Here is a 21133-nt window from a genome sequence, read left to right on the forward strand (position 1 = left end):
AAGATGCGGCAAGGCTGTTTACAAGAGAGTGGAGTGACGGGACGAGGGGAATGGGTTCGCATTGAAAAAGAGTAGATTTAGGTTAGATAATAGGAGAATCTTCCCTGCCCTGGCGGCGAGGCCCTGGCACAGAGTGCCCAGAGAAGCTGCGGTTGCCCTGTGCCTAGAAATGTGCAAGTCAGGGTTGGACGGGGCTAGGAGCAACCTGGGGTAGTGGAAGGTGTCCCTGCCCATGGCACGGGCTGATTTTTGGGGTCACTTCCACCCCAAACCTTTCTGGATTGCCTGCACGGTGCGTGCGCCAAGCGCGGGGCGTGCCGGGCGCTGCGCCGAGCGCGCACGGCGGGAGCGCTGCGCAGCGTGCGCAGAGTGCGTACGCCAAGTGCGCAGCGCAGGAGCGCAGCGCCCCGCCCCCGGCCCGCCCGGATGACGGTGCGGGTTCTGCCGGAGCCATGAGCTACGACCGCGCCATCACCGTCTTCTCCCCGGACGGGCACCTCTTCCAGGTGGAGTACGCGCAGGAGGCGGTCAAGAAAGGCTCCACCGCGGTGAGTCGGCGGCCGCGGGGCTGGCGGGGCTGGCGGGGCGACGGGGCTGGGCCCGCGGCGGGGCTGGGCCGCGCTGCGCGCCCGGCCTGGCGGGCCCGGGAGGCCGCGGGGCAGCGGGAGCCGCTGCAGGAGATTCCCCGGGGGGATCCACCGTCCGTGGGGCTGCCCAAAGCCCAGCGCTGCCTGCGGGGCTCCGGCGGTGCGTCAGGCCTGGAGGGATCCTCTCCTGCTCCGTCCGTGCTGCAGAGTGTGGTGTATTCTGTGTTTGTGCACGAGGCAGAGTCCCTGTGCATTGGAACACGTCGGTAAAGGCCCTTAGGAGTACATTGCTTCTCCCGGCTTCCAGCTGTCCCAAGCTTTTGCTCCATGAAAGTTTTCATTTATTTAGGGGAGGAGAAAAAAAGTGTTATTTGCAAATACCGTTGTTTTAGTGATTGTAATAAGTTCTAGTAATAATAAGTTTTAATTTTAAATGTCGTAATTGTATTAATAGTTTTAGTATGTTTTAATTGTCATTACCAAAAAGAGAATTTACCGTTTTTGGGATGGGAATGAATGTAAAAAGATTTATTACCAAATAGATTCCTCGTTTTTTTCAGAAATTAAAAATACTGTAAAAGTGGAGACAGCATGCAATATAACCACCCATCTTGTCTCTTGTTGAATTTAATGTTTTTGGAAACATTTGGAACATGCTGATTCCCATGCCCCTGTAAGAAACAGTGGGAATGAATGGGAAGGATCAAGGGGCTTTTTTTCCTCCGTGATGTTGGAAAAGGTGTATTCAAGGTACGAATTAGGACATTAAAGCAGCTACAGACAGAACATTTTGGCAGCTGTAGGTGTTACTTGGCCTGATCTTCAGTGCCTTGGGCTCTCAGTTGAGCAGTGCCACTGGATTAGTGGGGTGTTCCACGGCTGTGGAAAAACTGATGGTGCTGCTGGAGAAAGGACAGTTTGTAAGAGGAGCTGGAGTCTGTCTCTTGGGAGCCACAGGGATTTAGGTTGTTATAAACTGGGGATGAAACTGCACCCTGAAATGCATTGCAATTTTTGTTACATCAGTCCTGCCTCCGGGTTGAGTGGGAAATAAAATCCTGACTTCAAGCTGAGGTAATGCTTACAGCGTGGGGGTTTGTGCTTGGTTACTGCTCACTTGAGTAAAGTCTGCAGCTGTCAGGATTTTTGGACCTGGGTTAACTTTTTTACTTCTTCTTTTCATGCACGGAAGGTTGGAGTAAGAGGGAAGGATATTGTTGTCCTTGGTGTGGAGAAGAAGTCAGTGGCAAAGCTGCAGGATGAGAGAACTGTCAGGAAGATCTGTGCTCTGGATGACAATGTCTGCATGGCTTTTGCAGGTACATGGTCCCTTCAGGGCTTTTGGCAATTACTGGGGCACCTTTGGGTGTGTTTATGGAATCTGGGAACCTGAAATTAGGGGTGTAACTGACTGAGAACTGTGGGAAGCACAGTATTTCCACACCAGCTTATTCTTTTTTTTTTTTTTTTTTTAATATGGAGAAATAGAGTGTCAGTGTCAATAATATTTTTAAGGGGAGATCTGATTTAACTGACTAAAACGACAGGGTTTAGATTCAGTGTGCAGGAATGAGAGGCTCAGTTCTTTCTCCTGCCTTGCTCCCTTAGCCAGGGTCTGGGATATGTGCAGGGGTGTTCACAAACTTGAGGAAAAATTCTCTAATAGAAACAAGGCTGTAAGTGAAAAATGGCAGCATTAGCTAAAATGTAAAATAAGAATTAAATTTCTTGGAAATCTTGTTTTTAAAGGGTCACACACTTTTGTCAGCTAACATCATGCTGCTGTAGCCTCATTAACTAGATGAGGTTTGCTGGGCAGATGAAACTGGAGGAATGCAAGAGGAATAATGTGTGTGAGAATAAGCATGGCAAATTTGCTGGGATATGGAATGCTGTCAGTAATATTCCCATTACCTGGTTCAGAACTGTGTATGTCACTTAACTCACAAACATGGAAGCTGTAAACTAAATCCTTTAGTTATTTTTGTGCATTAGCCACTTTCTTCTGCCTTACAAATGCTCAGCAAACCTGAGAGTTTGAGCTCTACTTTGATTTTCCCTTGCTGTTGACACTGACCCCGTGGCCTTTTAGGGCCAGATTGGTGTTCTGAGGTTTTTTCATGACTCTGAGGCCACTCTGTCGTTTCAGGGCTGACAGCTGATGCCAGGATAGTCATAAACAGAGCTCGGGTGGAGTGTCAGAGCCACAGGCTCACTGTGGAGGACCCCGTCACCGTGGAGTACATCACACGCTACATTGCCAGCCTGAAACAGGTACCTGGGGCTGCTCAGAGCTGCTGAGGGTGTGTCCTGACCTGACAGAGATGTTTTATGTGCTCTTGTGCTAGCCTGTGCTATGCATGCTGTACAATTAGGTGTGTAACAGGTGTGTACCACGTGGGACTAGAGTGTCACATGTATAACATGAACCACACATTGTGTAGCATGGAATATCTGACACTTCTTCAAGTGGTGTAAATATCTGTGCTCTGGCCTCACTCCACTTACCTGGTAAAAAACACATTGTGGGTGTTTATTGGGAATGGAAAAAAACAATTGAGTGCTGTTTGAGTTTTTTTTCCCCCAAGATAAAGCAACTAGTGCTTGCAAGGGCTGCACAGTTCCACGTTCATGTCATCAGGAGCACCCTGCTCCTCTCACTCCCAGAACAGTGGGCCTGGGTTACTGTCTTTTCTTATGGCTCCTGGTAGTTTTAACTCCTGCAAAGCCATTGCAGGGATGGGTAAGAGGGGAGCAAATTGGTGCAGTATTTAATATGTTTTGTGTTTGATAGTCATGAATTTATAATGAATTGCAGCATCAAAATATGCCCAGCTGTGTTCTGTGAGAAAATTACTCATTTGCCAGTGTATTAAATTGATTTTCAGCCACCAGTGAGAATTAGAGAAAATTTAATTTACTTATGCACAGATCTGCTGGAGCAGTGGTGATGGTAATAATGTGATTCTTGTAATAATCACTGGTCTGTCAGAGCAAGGCACCACTTCCAGAGTTTCACTTTGTTCCTTTATCCAATCTCACGTTTGTGTCTGTCTTTCTGGCACATTCACCATTTCTCTCACCCTGTTGCAAACACACCTGGCCCAGCTCCTGCTGCTGTGGTGCCGTGGTTGTCAGCCCTCCCCTGCCCCTGGTGTGTGACATGGCAGTGACTTTGCTAGCAGTGTCCCAGGAGGGCTGTGACATGGCTCCAGTGTAGCCTGCTTACAGCAGGACCTGCCATGATTTCCTGTGGAATCAGTGCAAATCATTGGTGAAAACTGTTCAGGTGTCCTCGTGGTATTTTTTGGCACACTGGGGCTTGCAGACCTGGCTCTGGCTGCCTCAGCACCGCTCAGCTGGTGGGGAGGTGCTTCTGGAAGCTGTAACCAGGTGTAGGAACAGGCTTGGACAGGAACCACCTCTCACCTGCCTGCCTTAGGGGCTCCATGGGGTACAGAGTCCTGACTAAAGGAGAGAGCCAGCTAAAAGCATTTCTGGTTGTAACTGCTTCAGAGTGTGCTTTGCAGCCTGGAAATGTGTTCAGAAGTCCTGAGATGTGTCCTTTGTGCTCAGAGGTACACGCAGAGCAACGGCCGCAGGCCCTTCGGGATCTCCGCCCTCATCGTGGGCTTCGACTTCGATGGGACCCCCCGGCTGTACCAGACTGACCCCTCTGGCACCTACCATGCCTGGAAGGTGAGTGGGTGCAGTCCCCACTGGAAAAGGAATATTTGTGAGTTTATGTCTCCTTTAAAGTGGGACTGGCCAGATGGTGCTGTCTCACAGCTGCAAAAGTCCTTAATGATCAAATGTACTGAGAGTGGCCATCTGCAGTTTAGCTTTCCTTGGGAAATCTTGTCCTGCTTTACAAAAAAACCCCAAAACCAACCCGCCTGTGCCAGATAACTGTCCTTGTGTGTGACAGATTATGCAATTGTACAACTTTGTGTTTCTTTCTTACTCTGCAAATGAAATCTTTTCTAAACTCCCATTCATTTTCTTTTTCCCCTTTATGTTTCCAGGCTAATGCCATTGGCAGAGGAGCCAAATCTGTGCGTGAGTTCCTGGAGAAAAACTACACTGATGAGGCCATTGAAACGGATGATCTGACTATTAAACTTGTCATCAAGGCTCTTCTTGAGGTGAGGCTGTTTCACATCTCTTCTGTGGCTTTTCACTGTCCAGAGTCACTTCTTAGATGTGAATATGGGAAGATATTTGTGGATGTCCCAAGGAAATACTGCAAAGGATCTCTGAGATCTGTTTACTGTAGGCTGTGGGTGTTGGATTGAATTCAAGGTTCAGAATATTTGGGGTAACAATTTCCATGGTTTACACAGAATTTACCAGCAGCTCTGGGGAGGAAAACAGACTTCAGTTCTGGGTGTTAACACAAATGCACCAGAGATGTGCTAAAGCACATGCTGAATATTTTATTTTTTAATTGAAGTTTAAGATACAGAAAATAGCACAGGTCAGGTGGTGGGGCTGAGGTGTTCTCCATCTGCCCAGGGCACTGGCATCACTGTGAAGACCCTTTTGAGAGTTAGTGCTGCTGGTGTTGAGAGCTTAAGAGCTAAGGAGTGAAATACACCCCATCCACATCTATTCTCCTTCTGAGGAGACCTGAGAGGGGTTTTTTGGAGTGAATTCCTGGCCAGGCTCCTAAAGCTTCCCTCTGCCTCATGCAGGTGGTGCAGTCTGGTGGGAAGAACATCGAGCTGGCAGTCATGAGACGGGAGCAGCCGCTGAAGGTGAGGCTGTTGTTTGCTTCTCTCCCCTTGAGCCCGTCTCTGATACTGTCCTTGTTGATCTGCCTGAACTTAATCTCACATTTTGCACTGACAAATACTTCAGTTTATTCTTAGTGGCCAAGGAATGTTGTTGTGTCTGCAGCAGGTACCTGGTTTCAGATAAACAGCAGTTCTTCCCATGGCAGAACTAGAATCACTTCCATGAATGTCTCTTAAGTTTATTGATATCCTGAGGATCACCACTCATGTTTCTGTTTTAGATCCTAAACCCTGAAGAAATTGAGAAGTATGTGGCTGAAATTGAAAAGGAAAAGGAAGAAAATGAAAAGAAAAAACAGAAGAAAACATCATGATGAATGAAATGCACCCGCTTAGCTGCTTCTTTTTAATTCGAGTGATGGGTTATTCTGTATAGACATGTAGGCATTCCAGTTACTCATACTGTGCTCTCTTGAGATCTACAATAAACCTACTGATTTTTTTTTAAAGCTGTTATTTAAAAAACCCTGTCTGTTCCTTGGATTTTAATTACCCAGCATGATCTGGTTGGCTACAGAACAGCAGCAGTGACCCATTAAAGGACAGAGACTTTGCTTGCATTTTTTTTCCCTGGACACTTCACTTTGTTTAATGGTTCTTTTCTGCACTGTCTCAGCTTTCAGCATGTGCCTTTTTTTTTTACCCTAATCAGCTGTCTTGGGGGTTGTATTATGGTCTCAACATAACTAATATGGAGTTGGGGTTTTTACTCCCTAATGGGCATCATTCAAGGTGAAAGGCTGGGTCAGCCTTGCAGCAGCCTGTGACAGCAGGTGTGTGTTGTACTGCTAAAGGCCAGGACAGAGGGGGCTGTGTTTTGGGGGTCAGCATGACAATGTGCTGCTGCAGGCACATGCCCAGGGCAGAAGTGCATGGCCTGGTGCTTCCAAGTCTGGGTCAGAGTAAAGCATTTCTGGTGTGGCTCCTGGAGGGGATTTATGCACCAGGAGCTAAACCATAACTATAGCAAGTGTTACATAGAACAGAGTTGTAGCTCCTCCACTTTCTCCTCTGGTATTTGCCCTCATATGCTTCCTCTCTACCTCTTACCCCATGAGTTGGTTTGAGCTGTTTCCTCATTTCAGAGGAGCCTCAGGCCCCTCCCCACCTGAGCTCACACTCTCAAGTCTCAGTACTTGAAGCAATAGGAACAGGTGCTCCTTTATTGTAAAGGTTTCCCCATTTGTATCCACCAAATGGGTAGAAGCAAACTGCCATTGGAAGCAGCAGAGGGTGTGACAGGGCCAGAGCAGGACTGGGGGTGACAGCAGGCACAGCAAGGATTGAATTGGCCCAGGAACCTGGAAGGGGCAGCTCTGGTACTCAAGCCCCTGCTCAGGACACCAAGGAGCTCCAGAGCAGGGTTGCTCCAGGCAGCAGAGCTCACAGGGCTGGGCTCTCCCAGCCAGGAGCTGTTTACAGGGAAATGCTGCCCAGCAGAGTGTGGGCAGAGGATCCCACAGGCATCAAGGACAGGGAAGCAGCAGTGGTGCTGCTGCTCAGGGACACATCAGACCACAAGAGCCAGAGGAAGCGTGGTCCTGGAACCCAGGTTAATTTATCAGCCCTTGGGCTGGAACACTGAAGTAAAAAAAGCTGCACTTGGTTTCCTGCTCAAGTCACTACAATGGTCCTCACACTGGGAATTTTCCATGGGGAAGCTGACAGGGCTGCAGCTGAGCCCCCAGTGCTCCTGCGGAAGAAGGGCTCACAGGTAACAAGCCCTAGGGCTGAGCCACAGCCACCAGGCCCCTCTGCTCCTGGACAGCAGGAGCCAGGCAATCACCTGGCTTCACACAAACTTCAGCAGTGTCAAGGATGTACTTATGCCTGGGAGCTGAAGCTTTACTGTGGAAACAAGGGAATTGATCCTACTCAATTGAAAAGGCACAGCTACATGTGAATAATGGTGATTACACAGGAGCAGTGAGGATTTCTCCTCCCATCTTCTGCCAGGGCAGTGCAATTCCATCTCCACACTTAGAGCCACAGTGGCTGCTTCACCAGCAGCCAAATTAGAGCAGCTCTGAGTGAGCCATTTCAGCACAGCCCAGCTCAGAGGTGTGAGCCAGGGCCTGCAGCAGCAGCAGTGGCTCCAGGGGAACCCCAGGGCCTCCCTCTGCAAGGCTGGAGTAACATAACCCTCACAAGGCTGAGTCCCAGCATGGGAACCAGGCAACAGTACAATGTGCAGTGCCTGATTTGGGTGGTTCAGCCTTTTTCCAATACTGTGTAACACTTCCAGGTTTGCCACAGCTCTGCAGCCAGGTTTTCTGCAGCTTGGATGGGAGCCCTGCAAGGACAGGTGCCAGAGGAGGTGTAGGGAGTGATGTTATGGAGCTATGTACAGAACAGAGGTGGAGGGAAACATTAAACATTTACATGTTTATTATAATTACAATTTACATTACTCCAAAGAGCAGCCCCACTGCTATGTTCTAATTCTCAGCAATAAAGTCCTACAAAAATAAATCCAAGCTTTTACAGTAACCTAGGTCAATGCATAACTAAAAAAACTTGAGCTATGTAAGGGGTTCAGTCATCAAGGTGCTTTTTCAACAAAATTCCCTACCAACCAAAAACGGGACACATGCCTATAGCAATTTAACCCACTTATTTCATGCAAACAAAGGTATCCCCTCCCTCCCAGCCCTCTCCCCACATACAGATTTTTAAAAACAAAAGAAAAACAACTAAACTATTTACAGTATGGGGGTATAGAGGAAAGAAATTAAACATGCCCATCTGTTAAGCTTCATTATATGGTCTCCCATCCCTAGTTGAATGAAAACATTCCAAAGAGTTCCACCACAGTCTACAGAGTACAGAGAACTGTTTGCATTTGGTGCTGCCTCCAGCGAGGTACAAACTGAGGCAAACGAGTCAGAGCTTCAGGTCTCCTTCCCAGACAGTCACTACTGCCAAAAACTCTGCACATGAGTGGGGACAGTCACTGCTCCCATCCCACATGGTGTCCTCACGCTCCAGCCAGGAGCTCCAAGCCCCAGGCATTCCCAGCACCCTGCAGCTCAAGGCAGAGCCACAGTCCTGTGGTACCTCCAGCCCAGCAGCAGCCCACAAACAGCTGTACAGTCAGAAACACTACTACATGATCAACACTCCAGTATTCCCAAGTGACAATATACACAACTCCTCAGCACCAGGAATCCATTTCTCCAGATACCAAGTGCTACTTCAAACCTGCTGCCAAGATCCGTGAGACCAGCAGCACCAAAGGATCCATTTGGTTACTCAGAACAAACAAATTATAGCTGGTTTATTTCAAGTGAGCTTTGGTTCCGTGTTAAAACAGCATGATTTCTCTTCTCCAGGGTTCAGAAAAGGAGTCTGACTTTGAGCTTAGACTATAGCAGCCTTGAGAGACCCAGAAAGAAGAACCGTGTAAGTTAGTCTGCACTTGAAAAACACAAACAAAAAGAAAAGACACCCTGAAGAAGGTACCCCTGAACACATTCCCTCTTCCAGAAAATATTCCAGCAGACAGTGGCTGGTCCAAAGTAAGTCCAAAATATAAGCAGTAGTACATGAAATTCTGTCGCTTGAGCTGAGACAGTAAACAATATGAACCATTTTCCCACATTAGTGCAGCAGTTGGTTGTTTTCTTTTTATATACAGTTTCATTCTCTCAGGAGAGATGTTTGAACCTATTCAGAAAAAAGGTAGAATTAGATTTGATATTAAGGGGTTCTTCTCCCAAGAAGAGAAATAGCAAAGCTCATACCCCTGTATCAGCTGAAATGCTAAGTTAGAGAGAAGCAAAAAGCTGCTTGTTTGAGCTGAGCCTTTTCAGACAGGTGAGACCAAGAAATCAACATGTTAAACCACCCCTATCTCCTTCTACCCTTTAGAAATATCAATCAGATCCAATGAGGAACAATTCTTGATATATCCATGTGACTGGAGGGCAAAACAGACTGCATAGACAGTTCAGTCAAGGAGTAAGAGACAAACCTGGCTCAGAGTATTTACTCTTGCTAGAGCACTTGCCTCTGAAGTTACACTCTGCCAGTACCAGCTCTGTGAGTGGTTTGGTTTCTCCTCGCTGCTCCACTCCCCCTTCCACCTCGAAATCCACCTCGGAAGCTGCGGCCACGAAGGAACCGTCCAGACACTCCAAAGGTCTCTGTATTGAGCTTCCTCTCCTCAGCCCACGTGGTGCGCCTGGAACTGAGCAAGGCTGAGTTCAGCTTGAACACAAACATTAAAGAACCACCAGCTCACTTAAAGAGGAAGCCTCAAACCCCTGATTATGCTGAGCTGCACTGCAACAAGCAGCAGCTGCAGTGAACCTGCTCTAACCCATCCCCTCTGCAGCCACACCAGAGCCAAGGGAACCCCTCATGCTGACACTAAAGGGATGTCTCATTTCTCCAGGCACTTGATAGCATCAGTGGTGGTAGTGAAAGCAGAAGTTTTCCCTTCACATTCCCAACATTTAACCTACTGCATTTCCACAGCCAGAGCTGACCTCTCTGCCCCACCTCCAGGCTTAGGTCACTCCTGTCTGCCAGCTGCACCTTCAGTACAGCATGACCCTGATGCCTCCTCTCCCACAAGCCAGATAAGGAATTTGTTTAAAATCAATGGGTTCAAAGTCAGTACTGGGAAACAGAAATGGAAACTCCTTTATCATAGTTTAGGCAAGTGTATCATATCAGCTGAAATGTTTTTTGTTTGATCTCACTGCATGAAGCTTGGTTCACATCACTTGTGAGCTACCAAATGCATGGCAATATTCCCTGTCTAAAGTCTATTCTAAAATTTTTAAATAATTAAACCATGTCACATAGATTATGTCTGAAATGTTATGCCTGAAATTCCCTTTAAAAACCAAGCTTTTAAAAAACACTCACCTAGATTTCAGTTCTGAAGAAATGTTGTCAAAGAAAGACTTGGATTTATCATAATAGCAGTTGGGCCCCAGCAGGTCCTCCTCTGCGTTACCATCATTGTTTTGGGTTGCCACTCCAGGGTCCCCTTTTTCTTCCCCCGTCTCTGCTTTGTCATCTGAAGATAATGAAATGTATTACACCTCCTTGAGGCACACATTGCAGAGCCATCTGTTCTCTTGCTCCCTCAAACAAGATTTGAGAAGTAACCATGCAGTTTTTCAAAACTAGTTTGTCTATGCAGTGTTTACTACTAGCTCAGCAATTCATATTTAATGAAGGCACAAACCTTTAAAGTTTAGTTTCTTCTTGAATTCTTTATCAAGCTCTTCTCTGTTGAATTGTGCATTTGCACTTTCAAAGTCAAAGTCACCTTCAAACTTTATTGTATTTTCCTTCACAGTAGTTGGTCTGTTTTGTCCTCTAGAACGGTTTCTGGTTCTCCTGTTTCCTGAAAGCAGGAGAGTTTAAACACTTGGTAACGCACAGGGAGGTTACATGGCTTGCTCAAGACCAGAGGAAACCAGGGACAGAACTCAGGAGTTTCTGGCTTCCAGTCCTGTGGTTAGGCCACACCTCTTTGAAAGCAACTTCTGATTTTGGCTGTAGAAGACACATTACAGCAACACTTTAACTTTCTGAGCAGCATTCCTGGATGTCAGTCTTACCACTAAGAGAGCACCCAACTTTCCTTCCAGTGTGCAGAGAGGAAGTCAGAACAAGCACTACAGCAATAAAAGCTGAGAGAGGTGGGGAAAATTATCTGTCTGCTCTTCACCTGCAAACACAGCACTGTAATTAGCCTAAAACCCATCTTGATGGCAAAGAGAAGTCTCAGAAAATCCAGCAAAAGACTCATCTACCCACAAAGGGACCTTGTGCTCTGTCTAGTTTCTGGTTTCCAACTGAGATGCTATCCACTCCTTTTTGAAAAAGCTATAACCCATTCTACACACTAATTAATTTGAAGACCTGAGAGTCTGAAGTGTTGTTTCCTCTCCTTTCTCCTTTTATTTGGGCAGAAACCTCTTTGAATGTCACTTTCTTCTGGCCCATGCTTGTACTGCCACTTTGAAATAAGAATTCTGCTCTATGGAGGTGAGTGTTCCATAGCTCCTCTCTGTTATAAAAACTCTGGAAAGTCTCAAACAGGCTGCCTCTCCCAGTAAATATACTTGAGGTTTCAGAGAAATCAAGTTGCTGCTGCCAAGTCACAGCATTGATTTTTATGACATACCTGCAACTTTCTAGAAAAGGTGCTAGAACTCTGTCCCTGGAATGTTCTGAACTTCTGCGACTCCAGAAGCTGTTTTGTTAGGGAAACATCTCTGGATGCCCAAAGCTTTCTCCCAGTCTTCTGTCAGTTAATCGTTCACTGAAGTTAACACCACTTGCCTTCACAGGCTGTTGAGACTGTTTAGCGTCAGCTTAACCTACCCGATCTTCTCCTTTGAGGTCTTCTGTTTTCATCATTCACCTGTCCTTGGGTTTGCACAGGTGCTGCCTGAACTGTATCTACTGAACAAGAAGGATAAACTTTAAAGGAGCACAAGAACAATCCCCAGCCAGCTCAGGGTTGCAGTGCACCTTGGAAGGCTGCTCCAGCCCAGCAGCCAGGGCTGCAGCGGTGTGTACGTACCGCTCGCTTTGCTGTTGGCCTGCGGGACCTGCCGGGCGCTGCGCGGAATCCCCGGAGTCACCTTCACTGGGGGCAGCTTTTGGGAATTCATGCTGTCAACTGGGCCAGTCTGGACAGCCTGCTCTACCATGGGGCTTTTGCGGACTGGGTGAACAGAAGGAAAGCCAGCACCTGGAAAAAATCCCAATGACTAAGTGCCTCTCAGAAAATGAGCCAACACCATTCAAACCCTGCCCACTTCTAGGGAGAAACCATTTGGTCAAGAATGACTCAAAGCCTTGAGTGTGCATCTTTACAGGCTAAGTTTAAGTGGCACTAGGTAAGGCACCACTGCCATACAAGTCATGGCTCTCACATCTGGAGCCTCAGTTTCAGGAAATATACCCATATATTTCTTAAATCAAGTTAGACAAACATTAAACAACCAAGCCAAGTCAGTCATTCACAGTTTATACCAAAAACTAATTTCTGCTTTATGCAGGATTTTATTTTAAATCTACTTTAACTTCAAATCTGAAACAAAAATTCACCATTTTGAAACTGTTCAACAAAGTTACCCCACTTTGTCAAAAAGGTTTTGCAGCAAAAGCTTAAGCACCTCAGCTATATCCCCTTTTGTAAGCCGCTTTTAGAAGTCCTTCAACTTCATTGCTTATTGTTAGAGCTTTCAGACAAAGAAAACCTGAAACCAGACCAGGATCTCAAAGTTACCCTTTTAAATTCCTTCTTGGTCAAGGCCAAAGTGTTACCAAGACTTCTGTTGCTCTTCCATCCAGGCTTATTTATTCACACTACAAAACATGTAAATACTTTTCATGGTTTGGTATACCTTACACCAATTATATTAAAAAGTGACAGTCTTCAGTACTCAGAAGAAACACTGCATTCTAGGTTTAATTAGAAGGTTTGGAGTACTACAGGTTCATGTAGTTATGCATAAGAACTGCTTGGAAGCAAACTTTAACTGAATGTATTAAAAGAGCAAGAAAAGTGAAAAGCTGAAGAGTTCACACAAACCAAGCCACTGACACTTCTGGGTGACCCAAGTCCAACAAGAGATATACCCAGTAGATTACATCATGCAGGTTCCCAGTTAATGTATACCTGGAAAACTTGCAAGGAAGACAGACATATCCTAAGGATTATTGAGTAGGACAAAGCTGATGTGCAAGTTTAACATGAGAAAGTTTCAAAGTTTAGCCAGAGTACTGAGAAACTATGTACAGATAGATGGCCAAAAGCAGAGAGTAAGTAAAAAGCTTCATGCCAACACAAGCATACATGCTTAAGCTAAAACCAGATGAAACTAATTATCATGTTTAAATGCAGGCTGCACCTGGTCACCCTGCTCTGAGGAAGGTCAGTCTGGTATCTCAACTCAACATTCTCTGAAGATTTTACACATATAAGCAAGCACCCAGAACCATGTTATCTCTGCTACTCAGGAATCACTAATTGTTAGTCATGCTTTACTAACTGGGAGTCTGGACAAGGTACAATGCCCCATCATGCATGAAATCCACCCTGATGTTTCCTCAATTATAGAAAATACAACCAATTTTTGATCAGCCTAAGTCTCCAACCACAAGGCCACCCGCAACTGAAGCAGTGTGCTGCTTTTTCCAGGAAAGGCTGACCAATTCCTCACCCAAACTCTATGGTGACACATGTTCCTGGACAGGATGCAGAACATTAGCATCTCTAAACTTCATCCTTCTCCTGATACTTACACAGAGGATCCACTGTCCTGGACTTTTCCTTTCTCCTGTCTCTCTAATTGATACTTCTAGGACAGGAGCAATCACACTTCACGTAATGAAAGGCAAAAAAAAGCTGAGAACAAACTAGTTCTACTGGCATTACCCATATAAGCACTATCATTCTAGAAGGGGTTAACAAGAACAGTGTTTGCAAGTGCCATGCAGTTCTTCCAAATATTTGGAGTCCTCAAACTGCTGTTACCCTTGGAAGAGAGCTGATGGGGCTCTGAAGACATGTCAGGCTCTGAAACAGGTTGTGGAGACGGAGAAGAACTAGGGCTGGAAGCAGCTGCTGATGCTGGAGGGCTTACCAATTTCTCTAAAGAGATAGAGGGAAGAAGAGAGAGCAGAGATACATGGATAAGATACAAGGTAGTGAAACATCTGAAGGACTTGGAAAGAGATACAAGATTCTCTAGAACAGCATTAGAGCAGCTTATTTACAGTCCTCTCTGGAAGTACAAGTTCTTTTTACATGTGATGTGAGGTGTGTTAGATTAGAAATTAACTGGCCTCAACTGTCAGGTATTCCCATTAATTCCAGAAAGAAACTTCAGCTATTTAGTTTGTTTCTTTCATGTGTGTGTGTGTGTGTGTGTGTGTGTGTGCACATGCAAGCAAAACATAGGCCTCCTTGCAGTAAAATCATTGCACAAAGTTGTGAGCTGCTTATTCACTGCTCCTTGCAGCCTGACACTTGGCAAGGAGTTTGGTGTTACTGTTATTTGCTTTCACAACAGCTGCATACAAGACCATCCCTCTATTCTAGCAAGTAAAGTTTGTACTTACCTAAACCTAAGGAAGCTGCATACTGCTGGCTAAGCAAAGAGCTGGCAGCAAGCTGGCTGTAAGGTGGCATACCTCTAAACGGGCTGTAAGGCACATGTGGCTGAAAGGATGATGTAGAGGCAGAGCCCAGTGAAGACTGTAACAAGACAAAGTACATTTCCATTTACAGTGCCCAGTAGTCAACTTGCTTTGGCAGTGATTCTTTACTTCATGTACAGCATTACTAAAGCTTAAGTAAATTCTAAGAAGGGTTAGTTTACCTCTTTATGATTTTCCTGCATTCTCAGCTAGTTCTGGCTTTTGTTGACTGAAGTCTTAATGCTGATGCTACTTTAAACATTACAACAAAATTCAGGATGCTTGAAATAATCTGAAGGTTCCTGGAGACACTAACTTGCCTTTATTTCCATAAGTTTTTACCAAAATGCAATCTTTCAACACCAATCTCAGCTTTTTACCAACACTTCAGGCTAACTTACTTGGACAATGGCAGGATCTTGTGGCAGAGTATGCTGAGCTTTTGGAGGTTCACAGACAGTGATGTCTTTGATGTCACTTCCTCGAAAAATAATGTACTCATAGATTTCTTCTCTGGGAGGAGCCGGTCTGTCTGTGGGCCGGTCCTCGGTCCCGAAGGATCGCACTGGAGCATGCAAACGGTGACATTAGTGCAGAACTGCCACTGCAGCACTCTGCAAGCTCACGTTCACGCAATTAAAAAGTATTCCTTCAACACTTGCCATTTGTAACAACAACAACAGCTACTTCCAGAACCCTCAATCTCCTTCTCACACACATCTGCTCCCTCAAATGCCAACTTTTTCAGCAGCCTGTGTAAACAGTTTTGTTTATATCAAGCTGTGAAGGTAAAGACCACAGACCAGCTGGAGTGAAGAATCCTACTCCAAATCCAAGGACTTCCCCACAGTGCTGTACTCTCCTTCCCTCCCCAGCAGCTGTCCTATGCAGGCATTCAGCTGCAGACAACTGCACCAGACCCGGAGAGGCCCCCGAAGCAGCAGGGGGAAATCACAGAAGCCATCAGAGCTCAAATCTGCACCTTTGGTTTCATACCTTTATTATGCAGATAGAGGTGGTTTTATCAATGATAAAAACTTCCTATTAAAATTCCCTCTCTACTCCAGTGTCACTGTTTTTATGATTAATGTGACTACAAAGCAAGCCATCAGTGATAAATCAAAGTGCTTAGGGAGGCTTTACTGAGTGCCAACTACCAGAATATTTGAACAGACACTAACCAACAATGTCACACATCAGAGTGGAAAAAGAAAAAGACTTCAGCTGACTGTGGCAACTACTAGGTAGAAGCATAAACTAATTTGAGCCATTAAGTAAGAAGAGGTCAGACTGGATTATTGGCACAGGAAAACAGCACAGTTACATCACTGTGGCACTGACAGGTAAAAGCTTGAAATTTCAGCCACAAGTTACAGAAACTCCCAAGTTCACTAGGTGGCTGCTTTCTGTCTTTGAGAGGCACTCCCAGTTCAGATGAATACCAGCACATACTGGCTTGATGCACATTTTCTGCCAATGGAAGAACTCAGTATTGGACTCCCTCAACTGCTTCTAACAGGTTATCACAGAAACACTGAAACATCTCCACCAGGAAAAGCCACTCTTCCTGTCACACAGATGGGGGCACCACATCCTCCCAGGAAAGAGAACACCAGCAGTGGATGCACTGAGCATCCCCGGCACACCATCCTGCTTCTAACTTACAAGAAGTGTTGGCAGTTGTAGCCAGGGATACTCAAGAGTCCTGTTCCAGAGTGTATGCAGGTGGATCACCTCACATCAGGCAGCACTTAGTGCCACAAATGACCTTCACCCCTGTTAACAGACAGGTGAGCTCCCAAGGAACAGGTGAATGCCAGAATGCCCCTGTCACACTGCTCAGCACCTCAGTTTGCACCTAACAGGAAGGGGATCTTCACTGGTACAAGGACAAGCTGTCAGTCACTTCCTTTCAATGGCCATCTTCCATGAGTTCCTAGGGTAAATAACCTCTCCAAGTTATTTTAGATCTCCAGCTGCTGTTTGATCATATTACAGCTGTAAACCAGTCAACCAGAAGCAGATTATAAACTGAAAGCAATGCTTGTAGCTTTTTGGACATGAACTGTACCACTGATCTCTCTGTTCAAAATTGGATTATTACAGCTCATGGCAAGATGCACTAAAGGTATCCAGGGCTCCTGCAGGATTCCATAGCTAACTTGGAAAGCAGCGTGATCAGCCCATCATCTTCCACACGGACAAACACATGACCTGCAAAGCCCAAAACTGCCCAGGCAGCCTCACAGTTGGCTGGTCCCAAGGTTTCTAACACAAAAGGTGTGGAAAGCCAAGTCCTTGTTGTAGACAAAACAGGGCTGTAGGAGTTGAGCTTGCCTGTCCCTGCACCTTAGGTGTTTAACTGTTTCTGGCACAGCAGAAAGTGCAGCTTAAAGTTCCTGTGGAGGTGGGAAGGGCTGTCTACCATGAAGTTACTGACAACTGCTTAAAGATGAAGAGAAAATCAATCCTACAACACTGCAGCTCCTGGTTTACAACACAGTTCCTACTCATGTAAGGCTGTTGAGATTAAGCTCAGAAGGGGCAGAAAGCACAGCATGACTGACTGGAAAGCAGAGCTTACATGGATATTTTTTGTTCAAAAACTCCAGTTTCTTCAGATTTCTACTTAAGGGGGAGTAAGTTCCTGAGAGGACAGCAGTGGGTTTAAACTTCCTTTGTTTGCAATTTAAGTTTAGCCTCTAACAAAACAGACAACTTTCTTGTAGTGATTAATTAAGTCCATGGAATCTCCACCATTTAAGATTCTGTGCACGTATTGAGGTTTAACAAATATAAATCAATTGAAGCCATCCTGGCTTCAAGTGAGAGGCTGAACCAGATTTCCTGAGGTCTCTTTCAATTTAATTTTTTTTTTAGGAATGACAGAACTAAAGAGAATGGTACTTGCATTCCACATGGAAGTATTTAAACAGTGGCATCCAGGGTTTAACAACAATTTACCTGCAGTCTGGAATACCTCAACATCATGTCAGTAATTCATGGCCCTTCTAGTGCCTCAGAGATCAAGTGTTTTAAACCACTGACACCACACACCAGGTTGATACTGCCTTGACTAACTTCAACATTGCTGCTACATTTGTAATTCTGACACTAATTTTGCTTTGCTATAAAGTCTCTAAATTTGAAAAACCCTTCTGAGCTAGAATGAAAAGCGGGGTTTGTGATGTAAAGTTTATAGAACAGCTCTATAGGTAGAGAAAAATGTATTCCCCACCTACTGCAACAACCACTTCTTAGGCATTCCAATTCATCAAAACTGAACACTGAGAGACCAATAAATACAAGAACTGCCAGAAATCTTATCCAGAGCATATCGTTACTCACATCATAAAGCACTTCAATCACACATGCCTTTGAAACACACCAGCTCTGAAGAAGCAAGTGCCATGTGTAAGGCAGGACTACATAAGAAGCATTTCTTATTGCTGCTGGGTCAAGGTGAAGACCTTTCTACACCTACAGGAAAGGAACTGCATCCTTCCAGCAGCCTCTCAAGTACTTTGAGCCAAGCACTAACACAAACAGCTCCATTTGTGCATTTAAATAAACAGCTACATTCCTACAGAAAAAGTGAATTTGAGAAAACTCACATTTTTAACTTCAGAAAACACTCTAATGGGTGTTAAATAATGTCCAACATCATATAAACATCATTATGCTGGGTAAACACTGGGGCACAGGCTGCCTTGCAGGTAGTTGTGAATCTGGCAAGTCAGTACCTCCTGCCAGCAAGCAGCCTTTCAAAACAAAAGGTGTTTGTTTTGTGGACAACCCCGATGGCTGGCTGCAGGCAATGAAGAACGCGCGAACTTCCCAGAATAAGGAAGGACAAAACTCAGGAAAAGAAAACGCCGATGTACATGAGGTGAAGTAGCCAAGCTAGACTTGAAAAGCAGTACAGGAGTAAGTTCATGTTTGAGGGACTAAACAAGACATGACAGGTTGCACGGAGATGAAATACAGGAGTTCCCAGCACAGGTGACAACTGAACCCAAATGACACTGTTGCAAAGATAATGATCAGCATTTCTACAGGGAAACAATATGTAAAGCCTCGCTGAGGGAGCCAGCAAGGTCGGCGAGCCAGACCCACGTGCAGGTGGCCCACAGTGCTCTGTGCAGCAGCTCCCACCCTCCTCACCTGAGCAGAGTCCAGTTATCGATCACGGAAGGAACAAAGACACAACAACAGCAACTGTTTTCCTCAGCGCCGGCCTGGGGCCCTCCTCGAGCCGAGCACCGACACACAGCCGGGCACAGCCGAGCGAGGGGAACCGAAGCACGCACAGCGATACCGAGCGTCACCTCCCCGCTTCTGACAATGGCCAGGGGAGCCAGCGCTGCCGGCAGCGCTTCTGCCCGGGAGCTCCCGGGAAGAGCCGAGCTGCTCAGCATCCCGGGCCCTGCCCGCCCCTCCGGCGCGGCCCCTGTCAGTGCTGACTCACGGAGAGCAGCAGCGCTCCGGACCCAGGGCTCCAGCCCCACCACAGCCCCGCGGGGCGGGTGGGCCCCGGGCGCGCTCATTGTTCCCGGCACGGCGGCCTCCGCCGCGTCCCCTCAGCCAGCGCCGGCCTAGGCCCGCCCGCGCCCCCCACAGGGCCCCGCCTCACCCTTGGCCAGCGCCACGGTGGAGTTCTCGGTGTCGATGGTGTAGAGGATGCCCTCATAGCGGATCTGCGCCTTGGAAATCAGGCTGATCTTGCTGCCGATGTAGGGGGTCCCCGAGCTCATGGCGGCGGCGGAGCCGGGGAGAAGGGGGTCCCAGAGCCGCGCGGAGCCGCCGCGCCGCCCACGCGCACTGCGGAGCCGGGACCCTGCCGCGCGCGCCTTATATAGGGCGGAGGGAGACGGGCCGGGGGGAGGCGGCGGGGGGCGTGATGCGCTACCGCGCATGCGCCGCGCGCTATTGACCAGACGGGAGATACGGGGTCAGACGGGGAGGGGCGGAGGGGGAACACCCGGGGCCCGCGTCACGTGACCAGCGCGGGCAAGGGTGCCACGTGCGCCGCGGGGCGGGGCGGGGCCAGGCGGGGCGGGGCGGGGCGGGGCGGGAGCGCGCGCACTTGGCTTCCCGCGCTGCCGTGGCTGAGGGGAGCGCGCGGGGAGGGGCGGCTGAGGGTGGCACTGTGACACTGCCCCCGGTGTGGCACCGCTCCTCGCCCGGATGGCACTGCCCTTTGTGTGGCACTGCCCCTCGCCGGGTGTTATTACCTCTCGCCGCTGTGGCAGAGCTGCTGTCACGCAGCGCGGGGATAAGGACACCATCGCCTTCCCGTCACGGAACAGCCATGGCCGCCTCTGCCCAAGCCCCTTCTCCCTCCGGTGCCGCGGTTGGTGCTGGCAGAGCCACGGGTGCCCGGCGGGCCCTGCCCTGTGCGGGTCTCCCCGGGCCTTTGTTCTGCTGGCCCGGCCCGGCCCGGCCCGGCTCGGGTCACCCCAGCGCGGTCACCCCGCGCCAGGCTGCAGCTGGAGGATGGGGCCGCTCCGTGCGGCGTCTCCCGGGAGCTCTCCGGCTCCCCGGCCATCTGCGGGTCAATGAGAGACAACCGGCAGCATCTGGCAGACATGGCCACGGAGGGGAAATCACTCACCGGCGAGAGGCTGCACGGGGATCAGGCAGTGCAGTTGCGTTTCGGGCAGCGGGTCAGAGTGCACAGATCTCGCTAATTTGTGTGACTCGAATTAAGATTCAAAGCCAGCAGCCGGGGACAATGCAGCGGCAGCCATTGTCTGACAGCAGGGAGGTTCGCTGGAGCTGCAGGCGCCCAAGCCTTGGTTACATCCTTCCTTCCATCAGCGATACAACAGCGACACGGGAGAAAGCAGCCCACAGGTTCATCCCCGCGTCCTTGCACACCATGGCTCGGAGAGCTGTTCTCCCAGTGCCCCAAGCTGTCTGCCCTGTGACCTTATGTATTTTATAGTGCTACTCTTCGTGCTGTTTATACAGCCGGAAGAGCAGATCTCCCCTGCTTGAACAGGGCAGATTCTTCCTTTCCACTCGTACATATGTGCAGTCTTCTCCTTGTTAAATTGAGCATAGAGTTCCTAAAAAATATAAAGTAAAAAAAAAAAACAAAACATAGTAATTGGGAAAGCAGTAATTTTGAATAAGAAACTCAGCCCTTAAAGTCAACCTTTTTAGATTTTTAGCTCAGCCTTAATATAACTTACAGAGGGAAAGCAGAGATTCCTTTTTTACTGCAGTAAACACTGCCCTTTAGTGGGCAAATTGATGGTTAGAAACTTCCCTAATGAAAAAACACCTCTAGTTCCTCTGTGTGAGGAGTGTCTAGTTTTGAGTGTAGAAAAGATCAAATGGAGAAATAATAGGGAAAGTAATAGAAAAAAATAGAAAAAATGTGGTTGCTCAGATTGGGGCAGCCACAAAAAATTATTTATAATGAAAAAATTATGTCAATAGTGCAGCCAAAGGTAGAGAAGTAGAACTCCCTCTTTTGGTTAACATCTTCCAACTCCACAATATGTTTAAATTGATGTTTCTTATTTCCATTTTTAAGATTTTCTTTTGAAATAGTAAATGGGGCTC

The 21133-nt window shown here is 47.3% G+C and overlaps 2 protein-coding genes across 5 annotated transcripts; one reads left to right on the forward strand and one right to left on the reverse strand.

Moving 5' to 3' along the window:
* Positions 1-390: 390 nt before the first annotated feature.
* On the forward strand, positions 391-5832 carry PSMA7 (proteasome 20S subunit alpha 7). Its single transcript, XM_059862269.1, has 7 exons — positions 391-548; positions 1780-1906; positions 2737-2861; positions 4164-4286; positions 4613-4732; positions 5282-5344; positions 5605-5832. The coding sequence occupies exons 1-7, from the start codon at positions 453-455 to the stop codon at positions 5695-5697; spliced, it is 747 nt and encodes a 248-aa protein (XP_059718252.1). The 5' UTR covers positions 391-452; the 3' UTR covers positions 5698-5832.
* Positions 5833-7753: 1921 nt separating this feature from the next.
* Positions 7754-19516, reverse strand: LSM14B (LSM family member 14B). Of its 4 annotated transcripts, none has more exons than XM_059862266.1 (10): positions 19194-19516; positions 14962-15125; positions 14483-14618; positions 13896-14012; positions 11934-12104; positions 11732-11809; positions 10584-10745; positions 10259-10412; positions 9393-9572; positions 7754-9049 (listed from the first exon to the last, which is right to left on the reverse strand). In XM_059862266.1, the coding sequence occupies exons 1-9, from the start codon at positions 19474-19476 to the stop codon at positions 9401-9403; spliced, it is 1437 nt and encodes a 478-aa protein (XP_059718249.1). In that variant the 5' UTR covers positions 19477-19516; the 3' UTR covers positions 7754-9049; positions 9393-9400. The 4 variants fall into 4 exon arrangements, with proteins under 4 accessions (XP_059718249.1, XP_059718248.1, XP_059718251.1 ...); XM_059862265.1 differs by having other exon boundaries at positions 11732-11812; positions 19194-19515; XM_059862268.1 differs by lacking the exon at positions 13896-14012 and having other exon boundaries at positions 19194-19515.
* Positions 19517-21133: the final 1617 nt, after the last annotated feature.

Source organism: Haemorhous mexicanus, chromosome 18, assembly GCF_027477595.1.
Source record: "Haemorhous mexicanus isolate bHaeMex1 chromosome 18, bHaeMex1.pri, whole genome shotgun sequence".
Taxonomy (NCBI): domain Eukaryota; kingdom Metazoa; phylum Chordata; class Aves; order Passeriformes; family Fringillidae; genus Haemorhous; species Haemorhous mexicanus.